This window comes from Botryllus schlosseri, chromosome 1 (assembly GCF_051294905.1).
Source record: "Botryllus schlosseri isolate E-star chromosome 1, Bs_hap1, whole genome shotgun sequence".
NCBI classification, from domain to species: Eukaryota; Metazoa; Chordata; class Ascidiacea; order Stolidobranchia; family Styelidae; genus Botryllus; species Botryllus schlosseri.
Window position 1 is genome coordinate 5000488 of NC_137236.1, and position 14635 is coordinate 5015122.

General features: G+C 38.4%; 4 protein-coding genes across 14 annotated transcripts in view; 2 read left to right on the forward strand and 2 right to left on the reverse strand.

Moving 5' to 3' along the window:
* The window catches only part of LOC145440294 (uncharacterized), a 189440-nt gene extending 176453 nt beyond the window's left edge, over nucleotides 1-12987 (forward strand). The window contains exons 1-9 of one of the 8 annotated variants that reach the window (XM_080318195.1): nucleotides 131-2127; nucleotides 2187-2264; nucleotides 4052-4168; nucleotides 5584-5778; nucleotides 6499-6642; nucleotides 7391-7515; nucleotides 9810-9943; nucleotides 10119-10195; nucleotides 12001-12987. In XM_080318195.1, the coding sequence (XP_080174321.1) occupies nucleotides 7397-7515; nucleotides 9810-9943; nucleotides 10119-10195; nucleotides 12001-12132 (462 nt within the window). In that variant the 5' untranslated portion in view covers nucleotides 131-2127; nucleotides 2187-2264; nucleotides 4052-4168; ... (1 more) ...; nucleotides 6499-6642; nucleotides 7391-7396 and the 3' untranslated portion in view covers nucleotides 12133-12987. The other 7 variants (XM_080317894.1, XM_080318267.1, XM_080317968.1 and 4 more) reach the window with 7 other exon arrangements.
* LOC145436146 (serine/threonine-protein kinase PLK1-like) overlaps nucleotides 1-14635 on the reverse strand; it is a 992061-nt gene that overhangs the window by 655836 nt on the left and 321590 nt on the right. The window lies entirely within an intron of this gene.
* The window catches only part of LOC145440759 (uncharacterized), a 151282-nt gene that overhangs the window by 64603 nt on the left and 72044 nt on the right, over nucleotides 1-14635 (forward strand). The gene's annotated exons all lie outside the window — the stretch shown is intronic.
* Nucleotides 1-14635, reverse strand: part of LOC145443015 (uncharacterized) — a 290638-nt gene that overhangs the window by 26588 nt on the left and 249415 nt on the right. The gene's annotated exons all lie outside the window — the stretch shown is intronic.

A 14635-nucleotide genomic window follows, 5' to 3' on the forward strand; every position in this document is an offset into this window, starting at 1 on the left:
AGACATGGAAATACACATACTGGAGTCAAAAACTATGCATGTCAGATATGCGGAAAAGCGTTTGCCCTGCCTGGTAACTTGAAACGACATGAGAATACACATACTGGAGTCAAAAACTATTCATGTCAGATCTGAGGGCAAACGTTTACCCGGCTTGGTCACTTGAAAACACATGGACATACACATACTGGAGTAAAAAAGTATGCATGTCAGATCTGCGGAAAAGCGTTCACCCATCTTTGTAGCTTGAAAATACATGGAAATACACATACTGAAGTCAAAAACTATGAGTGTCAGATCTGCGGAAAAGCGTTTGCCCATCTTGGTGCCTTGAAAATACATGGAAATACACATACTGGAGTCAAAAACTATGAGTGTCAGATCTGCGGAAAAGTGTTTGCTCGGATCGGACACTTGAAGACACACGAGAATACACATACTGGAGTAAAATACTATGCATGTCAGATTTGCGGAAAAGTGTTTACCCAGCTTGGTAGCTTGAAAGAACATGGAAATACACATACTGGAGTCAAAAACTATGCATGTCTGATTTGCGGAAAAGCATTTACCCATCTTCGTGACTTGAAACGACATGAAAATACACATACTGGAGTTAGAAACTATGCATGTCAGATCTGCGGAAAAGCGTTTACCCAGCTTGGTGCCTTGAAAAGACATGGAAATACACATACTGGAGTCAAAAACTATGAGTGTCAGATCTGTGGTAAAGCGTTTAGTCTGCTCAGTGACTTGAAAACACATGAAAAGACACATACCGGAGTCAAAAACTATGCATGTCAGATTTGCGGAAAAGCGTTTACCCAGCTTGGTGCCTTGAAAAAACATGGAAATACACATACTGGAGTCAAAAACTATGAGTGTCAGATCTGTGGTAAAGCGTTTAGTCCGCTAAGTAACTTGAGAACGCACGTGCATACACATACACATACCGGAGTCAAAAATTATGAGTGCCAGACGTGCGGGAAAGCGTTTACCCTGCTTGGTAACTTGAAAAGACATGGAAATACACATACAGTAAAATAGCGGAATGCATATCTTTTTCTTCTCGCGATGATGATCTCGAACATGAAGCAGTAATATTGACAGGAATACCTTATACTAAAATATGCTGTTACTTAGAGTAGACGTTCATTCACTCTGCTATCATGTCAATACGATTTAATATTGCGATCAAATTTGTACGAGTACTCAACGCATATATCTTTGAATCACCTTTCCAGCTAAACGATTACTGTGCCGGCTGTCTAGAAATTGTGGTGGACTTGCATCTTCGTGTTACTAAGACTCTTGCCCATGTCCATTTGTCGTTGCCACAATAAAAATTTCTCTATACGTTGTTTTTTATCATCTATATTTTTTTCTTCAGTTTGAACATGTTTCTCCTATTTTCATATTTTAATTACGGTGTATGATTACTGCCTGAAAATTTCTTTCCCACTGCCCTAATCAGTTTCAATTAAGACATCTTTTGCGGTAATTTGCACTGGGTCTGTTGTTTAGAGAAGTTTGATGTGGATATTCAAATCTTTGTATCACAGTGTGATTAGCTAATACTATAGTTTATGTCACCTAAATTTTAAGCTTCGTGTGCATTATCCTTTGTCATATTGTCTGTTTATTAGCAGTCTGTGCATATCGTTTTCAATTTCGTGTTAAATTGTAATGTTGTGGCCGTTCTGTAAATATGTGTTTCTCCTTGCCATCCATTTCATGCAATTTGTCGACATTTTCACTTCCTCATGGTAGTAGACGTGAAATGATACCCGTACGATTTGTGATGCAGGTGATTAGCATATCATTGATCGCTATCCTTTGTGATGGTGAGATTATGAACAGTCAGCCGCAACAAATATTATTTTTATTCTGTTTCACTTTGAAATCTATTGAATATCTGATCAATTCTGTGTGTATTTCTGATATACACTCGCTGGCTGCATCTTGTCAACAATTTCGTTCCTTCTTAAGATTTTTTTTTCATTCAGATTATTTGTAATTCATACTGCTACAACGATGCACCACAGTGCTCCTTACCTTGTTTTGTTTGATGAAACATTGAAGCTGCTACGACGAACTCATGAACCTTGTTTACTAAAGAGGCAAACTGAGGTAAATCGTGATATGAATAATCATTGCGCATTCATTCATTCAACGTTTACGTTCCTCAGAAACTGCTGAAAACCGGCTCAACCATGGCGCCCAGAATTTTGGAAAGCCAACTACAGAGTTTCAACTGAAAGTTTTTCGTATGTCTTGGCAAAATCTAGTTCTTGATTAATTCGATTCTGAATCAAGTATTACATTTCAAGTCGCGTACTCGGGTTTCATTCATCAACACTAGAGCCCGACCGCTATCATATTTTTGAGCTGATAGGGACAAGCAGCACCTTCAATGATAACCACGATATATTCAGGCTATAGTGAAATAATATGGCAACTAGTTTAAGACATATTTCCAAACCTTCAGAGCATTTATTTGAACAACTTTGCTATACTTAGGTATGAAATAAACGAGAAAGGATGCATCTCAACGCATCCAAGCAGAGTCAGTCAGTAGCAATAGTAGCCTACCTCTACTTTCGCAGAATACTCAATAAGGTTTTGACCCGCATTTTCACCCTTATTAGTAGTGATGACTCTGAGACGACTGCAAGAACATCACTCAACGAAAATCCGGTATCATGATTCACGACAAACGAATACACGTGTTTCTAGTTTATCGGCAACTAAAATATTTTTGCATACACAAGTAGAACTTTAGAACTACTCACTTTTTAAAATCTGCAACTAAGTTAAGTAAGTATCTGAATTACAGGCATTGCTTCTGAAGTAGCATGAGAAAGTCAAATGTGTCTAGATATCGATCTCCATCGAAATTTTAATCACAAGCACGTCGTTTGATTTCACAGATTGTTCTAAGACAAGGATTTAGTCTGTATCGTTCTTGAGTTGTGTAAAAGAAGGGTAAAAGCATTTCCTCATTACAAATGTAATGTACCTCTTTCTGTTCCGGCCGAAAATGCAGTAGAACTGTCATGTTCATGACTAGCAGACTTTTACAACCAGATCATTATTTCTCTGGCTAAATATGGTAAAATGCTTATAATGTAATTCTAATCTAATTAGTCAACTATTTCTATATATACAGTGTGAAACAAGTCAAGATTGGTTAACAGTCATTTACTATTCTCATGCTTATGATAATCAAGTCCGATTTGATATGAACTGAACTCGATTTCTTTTCCCAACTAGGTAATTGTGATTCTAATCTAATTTGGAAAAATTTGTTCAATATAATACAAATTCTAATCTAGTTTGGGTAATGTGATCATTTTTTCTGACGCAACTGCGATCACTTGGGCTGTGCACAATAATTTGATGACTCAAATCTGAATCGAGTATCAATTCTCATCATTTGAGTCGAGTAGTAGGAACTAATTGTTTCGAGTACTGACAATATAGGCTCCATGCCACCAAAGGGAAAAATTATATTAACAATTAGCTGAACTGAACCAATCGGAATTATACTTTCGATAATATTTCTCACCGTGAAAAGCTGTAAACCTCGATTGGTCGTATCGCAGCATACGGAACATGTAGTACATAGCTACTCACGTTACTGAAAATGACATTTCTGCGAAGTCGGGACCAACATAAAGAGCATTGTCCCATAGAACGATGAATAGCTATGGTCATAAAAATGCCAAATAATCTTTATAATGTGACTAAAATCGACATTACATTGTGGTGTTGCTGTGAAGTTAACATGAGTGACTCTAACTCATTACTAGATTCATAATCCACCCTAATCACTCAGATACTGTATTTTAGACAGCCCTATTTATTACACGGTCAGTGCAAGTATTAGATGAAGTTTCTAGTTTGGAAGGTTCACTGGTCTGCAAAAACTGTTGTCAAATTTGACCGTCCCTCGAACTCAGAAAGGTTGAAAACCACTGATTTATGTGTGTCCAACAAATAGTATTGTTATCCTCATTCCAGCAATTCAATTACCTTATATTTTTGTTGTCAGTCGCTGATGGCAGTTTACAAAAGGAGATACGCCATCACAGAACCAGAGACCCTTTATCTCATGCAACAGATTCTGCTGGATGTTGTTTATCGTCTAATCATTCACGGAGATAGCAAGGTAACATTGTATGCAGTCGTGCTTTCGTTAGTAATCTTCGAAAATTATGTCAGAACCAGAGCCGACCGATGATTGGCTTGCCAATTTGTGGGATAAAACTACGCACATTATGTACCACTAACGTAAAATGATTGATGGCGCTACAAGCTCTCGAAAGTGGACTGGTACAAACTACTGGATTTTCAACACACGCCACAAGAAGTAGAATTGCTCACTTTTCCTAATTCTTTACTTGAAGCAATGACCATTGAAAATCTGCTACTAACTAACTAATACACAACTCGCTAATGATTGTTTGGTTACTAAATTACAAATGAGCTGAGAAATATCGAAGATAGAATTGGCATCTCCAATTGACGGGATTTCGAGATCGAAACGTGATGGTTTCGACACTCAATACTCAACCCTGCCTATACCAGTGTTTGCCGTCATGACCCAAACTCAAATCCTGCTTATTTGGTGACTTGACTTGACTCGAGGCTAGGACTGTCACTGTACCTTCGGAGAATGGTTGAGTCACCACATGATTGGTATTTCGTATATCAGACCTGATACTTGGAAGAGGAAAATAACGATACTAGAAATGCCAGCCATTCTATATCACTCAAGGAGAGTTGGAAAAAGTGCTTTGAAACCGATTGGAATGATTACTGAACAGTGAACGACCTCGAACTCGAGTCAAAACACTATGACTCTGACTCGACTGTCTAATACAGTGGTTCTCAACCTTTTTTTAGACACGCCCCCCTTTTTGATAGTGAAAAATTTCGTGCCCCCTTATCGTCATATCTCAAAATCCAAATGGGATGCTGCTAGCAACCCCAACAGATTGTTTAGTGGTATGGTCGGTTATAAATGTTGATAAAAGTATAAAAAAAATATGAAAGTGGGTGTATATAGAGAGAAACACGCGTGCACTGGCGGTAAATCGCGCAGAGCGGGAAAATATTTTTCAGGTAACCATTTCTTTGCGCCCCCCCTAAGATGTTTCACGCCCTCCAGGTTGAGAACCCCTGGTCTAATAGCTGATTTGAACTCGCACTTGAATCGGTGGTGAATTGAAAATGACTCGACTCGAGTCAAAACTATTAAAGTGAGATTGACTTGTGACTTGGTTACAACCCTGCTCTGAGCTAGCAAAGGCTGTAAAAATATTATGCAACAGACCGCCAGTATCACGATGACACGCATTTTCTTTTTGTCGGCAACTACATTTTTTTAAATGCACAACTTGAAGTAGAACCACTCGCTATTCAAGATCCGCTACTGCAACTGGAACAACTTGCTTTCATATTACGCAACTAAAACTCAAACTCCTCAAAATGGCAGTAGTTTGTTGACTATCAACTACCTGAATTGGTAGTTAGTACAAGTTTGTATACCAGTGTAATTGAATATGAAATTTGTATTGACAGCTTGGAATCTATTCCTGAACAATATGGAGGTTAAGATTGGAGATTTCGGTGAGATTTGATCCTGGCTACCAAAGTCGACTTCGACGGCCAAACAAAAATTCCTTTTTGTGGCACCCCCAACTATATTGCCCCGGAAGTTCTCGGAAAGAATGGGCACCGTTTCGATGTGGAGACCTGGTCGTTAGGCTGTGTTTTGTGAGTAAATAAGAACATTGATGTGTAAGTTTATTATAAAGGCATCGCGAGGGTCTTAGGTGTAGGACTTGGAAATTTCGAGCACCTGAGTGATTTGAATCTGAATCCACTATTAGGCTTTTAGTTGAGTATCCGAGTGTTGCTCAGTGTGACGTCATAACAGCATGGATGATATGGAAAGTGCAGATACGTAGCTCTTGCGCGACCACAAAGAATATAATGGCAGTTCTTAGATATGCATCACATTGGAGGTGATTTTATATTTTTACGGCCACACCGAGCTGATTGCACTTTCTTGCAATACTGTGGGTACATTAATACTTAACTGAATATTCACTTCCAATAACGTGCGTAGCTTCGTACTACATGTTCAGTTTGCTGTCATACGATCAATCGACGTTTCAAGGCTGCCACAATGGACAGGAGGGGTGTTCAAAAATAAACTTTTTTGGACTGCTGGTATTCACTGACTAAATTGTTAAGTTGCCTAAAAAGGCTACACCCCAGATTTGGCTCAATTGCAACCAGCCATCTGAAAAAAAGTTGCTTTTGAACTACCTAGTGGACAGTGCTACCAAAACTATAATTTTTGTCGAGTAGTAAGTAACGTGTCATTTTGGTGCTCGAAAAGATCATCTCTCATTACTCGACTCGAATAATTCAGGGTATGGAAGTATGGTATGGTATTATTTCTTTACTTGACATGTGCTACTAATATAGAGACACAGAAGCACAAATGTGACAAGTAAGATACCACCAGCATACGCAGGAACGAATCATCGGACTTTCATATGGTAAGATTGGAAGCTCAACTCGAGAAATTGATCAATACTCATCGAACATTGCAGTCTGCTATAAATATAGGTTGGTATTTATGTAATCTCTGATGTATTTCATTTTGAATCGTCTTCTTCTTACATGTAGGCCTATTTCTGCGAGTCGGAGATTTATACCATAATAGACTGCCGCGACCACTGAAGAATATCAAAATTTCTCTGTGCAAATCCAGTTTGTAAAATAACATTAAGGCAAATCCGACCGATATTGTGAAATCCATGAAAATGATTGCTTAGATACTTTGTCCACTGTGCAAAGCAGTAAACCTTGAATGGTCTAATCACAGCTTACAGATCATATAGTACAAACATACATGGACATTGCACAATACTGGAAATGACATATCTGTGAGTAGTGAACAAATCACACAACTGTCGTCAAGCGCAATTAAATCAAAGGAATACCAGATTATCTTGAAATGATGTAAAACTTGTATTATATTCTCTGTAGTGGAAGGTATTTATTACTTTCCACATCATCCATACTGTCGTGACATCAAAATAAGTCATACTTGAATACTCAACTCGAAGTCGCATACTCGACTCACAATCAGGTATTCAATTTTACCAAGCCATATGTTTGAAAACTCTAATATCCAAAGGCAGCACAAAATGAAGTCTCTTATTTGGAAGGTTCATTGGTCTTCAAAGTTCGTTGTAGAATTTGACAAGCCCGCTAGCTCAAACAGGTCGAGAACCACTGATTTAGAAGTTCCTAACAAATGGTATTGTGTTTTCGAGTTATCAATCCAATTATCTTTGATTTTTCTTGTCAGTTGCTGATGGAAGTTTACAAAAGACGGCGCATCATCACGGAACCAGAGACCCGTTATTATATGCAACAGATTTTGCTGAAGCTGTTTATCTCCAGGATTGTAACATCATTCACACGAAAATCAAAGTAAGTTTGGTTGTAGGGTATCATCAGACTATTGTAAACTACTGGATACTTTTCAATATGTGTACTGGAACTAGAACTACTCACTTTTTAAAACTCGCAACTACAACTAGAATAACTCACTTTTATAAACCCGCTGCTAAAACTAGAACTACTGATGCTTCAAAACGAGCAACTAGAACTGAAAATAGAGCTAGAATCACTCGTTTTTGAGAACTCGTAACGAGAACCACTCACTTTTCAAAACTTGTAACAGCTAACACTAGAACTAATGACCTTTACAGTCTTGCAACTTATTTAAACATAAAAAATGTATAATTACTAATGTATACAAATTACTTGATTGAAATGAGCTAAGAAATGTTGGGGACAAAATTATAGTTTGAAATGAGAGGGGTTTCGACCCCTGGACACGCCACTATTAGTACTGATGACTCTGAACTTGCAATGGCTGCCAGAACATCACAAAACATAACACCGGTGTCATGATTCACGACAAACGGAGACACATGTTGATCGGTAACCAAAACATTTTTACATGTACAACTAGAAATAGAACTACTCTCTTTTTAACAAGATTAGAACAAAAACTTGTACTAAAAAACAGTAGTAAGTTCGCCATCAACAAACTAAATTGGTAGTTTATACAAGTCTGCAGTAGGCTATACATATCAAACATAATAATTTACATTGACAGCTGGATTACTGGTTGCCAAACAACATCACACAATAAAGATCGGAGATCTCGGCCAACTATCTAGGTCGACTGTGACAGACAAGCAAAGAATACTTTTTGTGGGATACCCAATTATATTGCCCGGAAAGTTCTCAGAAAGCAGGTGCACATTTTTGAAGTGGACAGCTTGACACTGGGTTGTGTTATGTAAGTATGACTAACAAAGTCTTAGGTGTAGGGCTGGGCAAGATCGATCACCTGATTGATTTGATACTGGATCGAAGATTAGGCTTCAAATATTCAAGTATCATTATTATAACGCCGTGACACCGATGATTTTGAAAGTGCAACTATGTACCTTTCACGAGACCACAAAAAATATATTGCCACTTCTACATCACATTTAAGATAAGTTTATTGCATTTCTGCCATACCTGTTCCGTTACACTTTGTGACAATGCTGTGGGTCGATCAAGACGTATGCGATATGACCAATCAAGGTATACAGCCTACCTCAGTGGAAATTATCAAAACTATGATCCTCATTGATAAATTTTCAGCTTTACTGAATTAGATTAGAATTAGGTAAAGTTTTTTTCCTAATTAGATTAGAATTGCTGAAGTCGCGATGACTCGGACAATGAATCATTCTAATGATGAGAATAGAAAATGTCTGTACGTCAAGCTTGGATTGTTCCGTAGATGAAGCTCTATTGATGCATTTACAGCAAAACCAAATATTACGTTAGAATTAAATGAGAGCATAGAAACATTTTGTTAATTAGATTAGAATTAGGTGACCGACATTTTGTTCTGATTAGTCTAGTTAGACAACTAGAATTAGCTAGTTGTCGCAACATCCCTCTTCGTAAGTTGATGCCTGTTTTTCTCCACCCTATGCATTGTTGGTCGGTAAGATGCCCTCTGAAGGCCAGACGTTGCAGGAAACCTCGAATATTAAAAAGAATGTATACCATTTTCCGTAAGATATATCGCCTGCAGCTTACGATCTTATCAAAAGGTATTTTATGGTATGGTATGGTAAGGTATGACTCGAGTCAAGCTGTGTTGCGAATGCAAAGAATATAATGCCACTTTTACATCACATTAAAGATATCTAGAAAATTTTTACCTTACTTATTTCGTTACACTTGTGACAATGCTGTGAGTTGATAGCGGCTTCACAGATATGTCATTTCCAGTAACATACGTAGACTTATACTGCATGTTTCATATGCTACGATACGACCAATCGAGATATACTGCCTTCCATAGTAGAAATAGTATTGAAAGTATAATCCAAATTTTTGCCAGAATCGTGTAACCAGGTGGTTACTTCACTATTATTCGAAATTACAATGAGATGCCGATCTTCGCCGTGTGAGACTCGAGTCATAAGACTTGGTCCGAGCCATGACTCGAGTCATCAAAAATCGGGAGTTGAGTCATTACTCGAGTCATTACAACCCTGGACGTACCACTTTGAATTTCTACAAACCTAACAATTGACTATTATTATAAGTTTGCAAAGCAAATAAATTTTATCCACATCTCATCACAAAGGCAATGCTATTATCGAACAGTCGTATCACTTTAATCCTGTTTAGTTCTGCTGTAGCAGACACAGAAACCTGTTGGTGACAAACCAGGGGCGACCATCATTTGCAGTAACGAATCACCAGACTTCCATATGGCAGGATCAGCTCAAGAAATCGATCGATACCAATTCAAAACAGAAGTCTACTATCAATATGGGTTGGTGTGCATTTAGTCACTATGGATCGATTTGCTCTTTACAATGTATGCTACTTCTATAAATCAGACATTTTATAAATGACGACTCTTGCCAGTATGTGACATCACAAGCAAATTTGTTAACACTGACTATGTGTTGCATTTCTGTGCTTCAAGACTGTATTCATTTCAACAGGTGAGGAAGAGAACCCAGACGCGGCACCGATGATTTGGAAAAGCAAACGGGCGGATTATACGGATAAAGCGAATTCGGTAAGGCCAATTTTGGATCGTAGCAGTCACAGGATATAATTATGCGCAGTAACCTACTGATAAAAAGAGCTTAAAATCTAATTTTATAAATACAAAGGTGAATAAAGTACTCTGCGTGACTTCTCGACTACAAGTAAATTTCTACTCGATTGCATATAGAAGTAGCCAATTCAAAGACAGGTCAAAATTAATTTAAGTGGAAGTACGTGGTCGAAGTAGTCAGATTTGCTGCATAAGTACAAGTAATGCATTACATATCTTTTCCATTGTAAGCTGTAAGCAGCCATTTACAAGAAATGTATATATTGGTGATTAACTCAAAAGGACTAATGCCACTACAAATCGGTGAAATCGTCAAAAACGATTCATTAACCATGTGACCCCATATCATACAGCTATTATCATAATTTCACTCGTTTAAGTGATGTGGATTTGCTACATCCTACTTTCCAAACCTTTGTAGAATTAGGACTTTAAAAATGAGTGTCTACGATACAACTTCGTAAGTGTTGTCCTTGTATTGATGTGCTAGGTTACATTGTGACACAGTGAATATGATGAAAGACGTAAATTTTCATCTCGATAAAGTGGTGTATTGGCGATTTAGTAACTTGGTTTTTCGTATTTAATTTTTACGCATGCCAAAAACAGTGTTTATTTGATCAAGAACACTGTTAAGATGTCTAGTTAGAGCGAAGTGCCAGCAATAGGGTTACCATAATTATGTCCTGTTTGTGTGGGATTTATCCACTTTTTTCAATAAATTGATGGTGCCCTCGGAGCACGCCCAAATGTCCTCTTTTTTGGAATTTTTGCTCTTTCTATAAGAAGTTTTATGATATGATCAGAAAAGTGTACTCGGACACACCAAATGCAAGTCAATTAACGAAAAATACGTGTCGATGGGCATTTCCCGAGTCAATATTGGAAAAAATACCCTCTTTTAGTCCACACAATACTACTACTATTTTTGAAATTGCCCGTTTTCTTTTCCGTTACTATCGATTTCAGAATTTTTGCAAATAGTTCTCTTTTTCTGATCTCAAAATATGGTAGCCTAACCCTACCCAGTAATGTCGGTAATCCCAGTGAACTCGTCAAAACTTCCTATGCTCTCTTATTAGTTGTTATCTAATAGCTGTTACTGAAAATGCTGAGGGAGAACTGCATAGAGCCAAACGAGCTGAGCTCGGCGTACAGACATTTTCCAATCTCGTGCTTATGAAAAAAAACCTGACTTCATATGAGGTCAAGTAGATTTTTTGTCATATTTTTCAAATTCATAATTAAATTAAATTTCCTAGTTCTTGCAAAAACAGTGAATGTAGTTCTAATCTAATTGAGGAAAAATATAGATATAATCTTATTTTCCGATTGAATATGTGGTTTCCTGAAGAGGAGAATTTATCGTGTGAATTAATCCAAGCTTGAAGTAAAGACATTTGCCATTCTCGTGCTTTTGAAAATGTTTGATGCAAACTGAACTTGTTTTTTTTGTATTTCTTTCCAATCAGGAATCAGGGTTGTAACCAAGTCACGAGGTCCCGAGTCACAAGTCAATGTCACTTTTTTAGTTTTGACTCGAGCCACATTGAGAGTCATTTTCAATTCATCACTGAATCAAGCCCGAGTGCAAGACAGCTAGTCAGTTCAATCTGGTACGATCTATATGTTTCTGCCTGTAACTGAGTATAATTTTGTGGCGTTACTTCTACTTGTAATTGATTCGTAATTTACGAGGCCACTTCTACATGAGTACTTTCGGCACCTGTCCGATTGTTTTATTATATTTTTCCATCATGCAGGACCACACCAAATTGGTTCTGTGTCGTCTGATGGGAGCTGTGATTCACATCAACCAGCAGGATCACTTCCCAACCTACAAATTGGAACTGCTACGAAATATGGATGCGACCCCTGTCAAGCGCGATCGATAGCTGTTTCGTTTTCGAAGGCGGCTAACAGCTGATCGCTTGATCAGCCTATTCTTCAGTAAATTCGACGGAAAATTTGGTGTTGGTCTGTTCGTAATAATTTTGACAGTGAACCAGATCGAAAACGGTCACGAGGCTACTTCTCGATGATTTCATGTAACAGTGTACCAAGTTTCGGCTTTCATCCTCGTATTTATTCGGTAATATATTTTCCAAAGGCGATATTGCAGCAGACATATAGACCGTAAGCCGTATGTGTCGTGTGACAGTCTCCTGCCTCAAGGCCAAAATTTCCTATGCTGTACCGGGACCGAATTTCTGAGGCTGCTATCCGTTGTTCTTCAGAATTATGTTTTGGATTCAATATGACATGTCCATTGTCCAATCTATGAGATAACGAATGCGTATGTTTCCGAACTAGTTCACCTTTCCAATTAGGCTTACGCAATCTCAGGAGTTATGGTAATTTCCATTTCTGCAGATAATTAGTCAGGTATAGTGCGAACATGAACCGTGTGGAATCTTTGTTCCGTACGGCGATTACGCAGTTACCACACTTCAACTCACAGCTCACCGGCAGACCTATCGCGAAACATACGTTAAAATCACTGTTGTCGGGAAGTTCGTGTTACCGTACCACCAAGTTACTTGCTTACATTGGAAGACGCCATTGTGACGTTATATTGATAAAAAGTCGCTTGCAGCCCTTTCCCCGCCACCCGATATTGTCACGAGCCGCCACCGTGGCCGAATCCATTCAATCCCTCTCATATGCGATCAGTGGCATAGAATTCTTGTAACCGTTACCCATCTTGTACCACAGTTCTGGATCTTCAATAAATTCCTTGAACTTTGCAATTCTCTGAGGTGTCTGACTGTACGAATAGAATTCTTGGTGCAAGTTACAGCTCGATTTTGAAAAATTATAGAATCGTCGTATATATTCAGGGTATCCAATGCCATACCGTCCTTATTTCTAAGATTTGTCCTTATTTTGAAGGGCCACGTCTTAGAAAAATTAATTGTCCTTATTTCTAAGAAATGTCCTTATTTTCGACTTGCGTCCTTATTTTGTCTTATTTTCAACCACTGCAGAACTTCGATCGTTTTCCTCTGGTTTTTGTGTTGCATAATATTCTAAAATTATGCTTTTGCGTCGAGATGTTATATGACATCATAAAGGAAATGAACTCTAGTGACGTACACACCTTAAGATTTGACTTCTAAGTGGTGAGATAGCTAGGGCAGTGCGTTGTTTCGTCTGTACCAAGCTACCATGGCGGACGTCATTTTAGCAGTAAACAGCAGTACCGGGTACCTGCTGTTTGGTATACAGCAGAATAGCTCAAGCTGTGGGAAAGGCAGCGTTTATTTCATAGTGGGAAAAGGCGCAGTGCAGTCGACATATCGGTTAAAAAGTAATAAAGCTATTAATCATTGATAAATTTTCCTAAATTATATTGCTCTTGCGCACATAGTTTTAGCTACTAATAAGGCTAAATCTGATTAGTTGAAATGAGCAGGCGTAAAAACGTTTTTCGTGACGATTATGGGAGAGAATTCAAAGGTATCTAACGAAGCTTGAAGAGCGAGTGTTTCGCACATTGCAGTATGTGCAATCGTTACATTAACGTGGAGCTTGAGGCCATAGGAAATACCGCTATTTCATCTCACATTGATACCCCAAAACACAAGAAGAGTGCCATAATGATTAATTTGAGCTAGTCGATGAATAATTTTCCACAAGTCGATCAACACCAACGACCACAGACGACAAGGCAGCTGCTGCAGAGGGTACCTGGGCATTCAATGCTATCAAACACAAGCAATCATTCTTCACCAAGGATTGCACATCGCAATCGTTCAAAGCAATATTCCTCGATTCCCACATTGCAAATAAGTTTGCTTCGGCCAGGACCAATAGTCCAATACTACAAGTAATGTTCCCTCTAATTTTGACGAACCTTGGACAACATGGCTTAACGAATGGAAAAAGGTCATCACTGCGAATTTTTTGTGCGCAACTTAGATGTTCTATTCGCAGAAACCGTGTTATCACTGCGCATTTGCGCACGTGCGCAGCTTGATGGGTACATTGACAACAAGCATTGTTACTGGAGTTCTTGCTCCATACGCTCAAAATTGATTTTGTCTAAACTTGGTGTACGGCCTTTTTTCATCTCGGTTGACGCCTCTAATCACAACGAGGAGAAGAAGTTTGGTTTATCACCCTATGGGGAGGGGGGGGTAATACCAACGTTTTCGGGGGGGGCGGGGGGGCGAAGTGCTGTTTCGGCCCAGAGTAAAGGTAAACCTAGACCTTTCTAAGAACAGGGAGTTGCTGGAGATGATTGTTTTTGGCAAAAAGTATGGAATGTGATACTCCAAGGCACGTATAAATAAAAAGTATGCTCAAAAACACTTTTTCATGCTAATCTAATTTTTCTACTGTCCTTATTTTTGGGTCCATGTCGATGGCAACCCTGTATATATTACTTGCCTGATA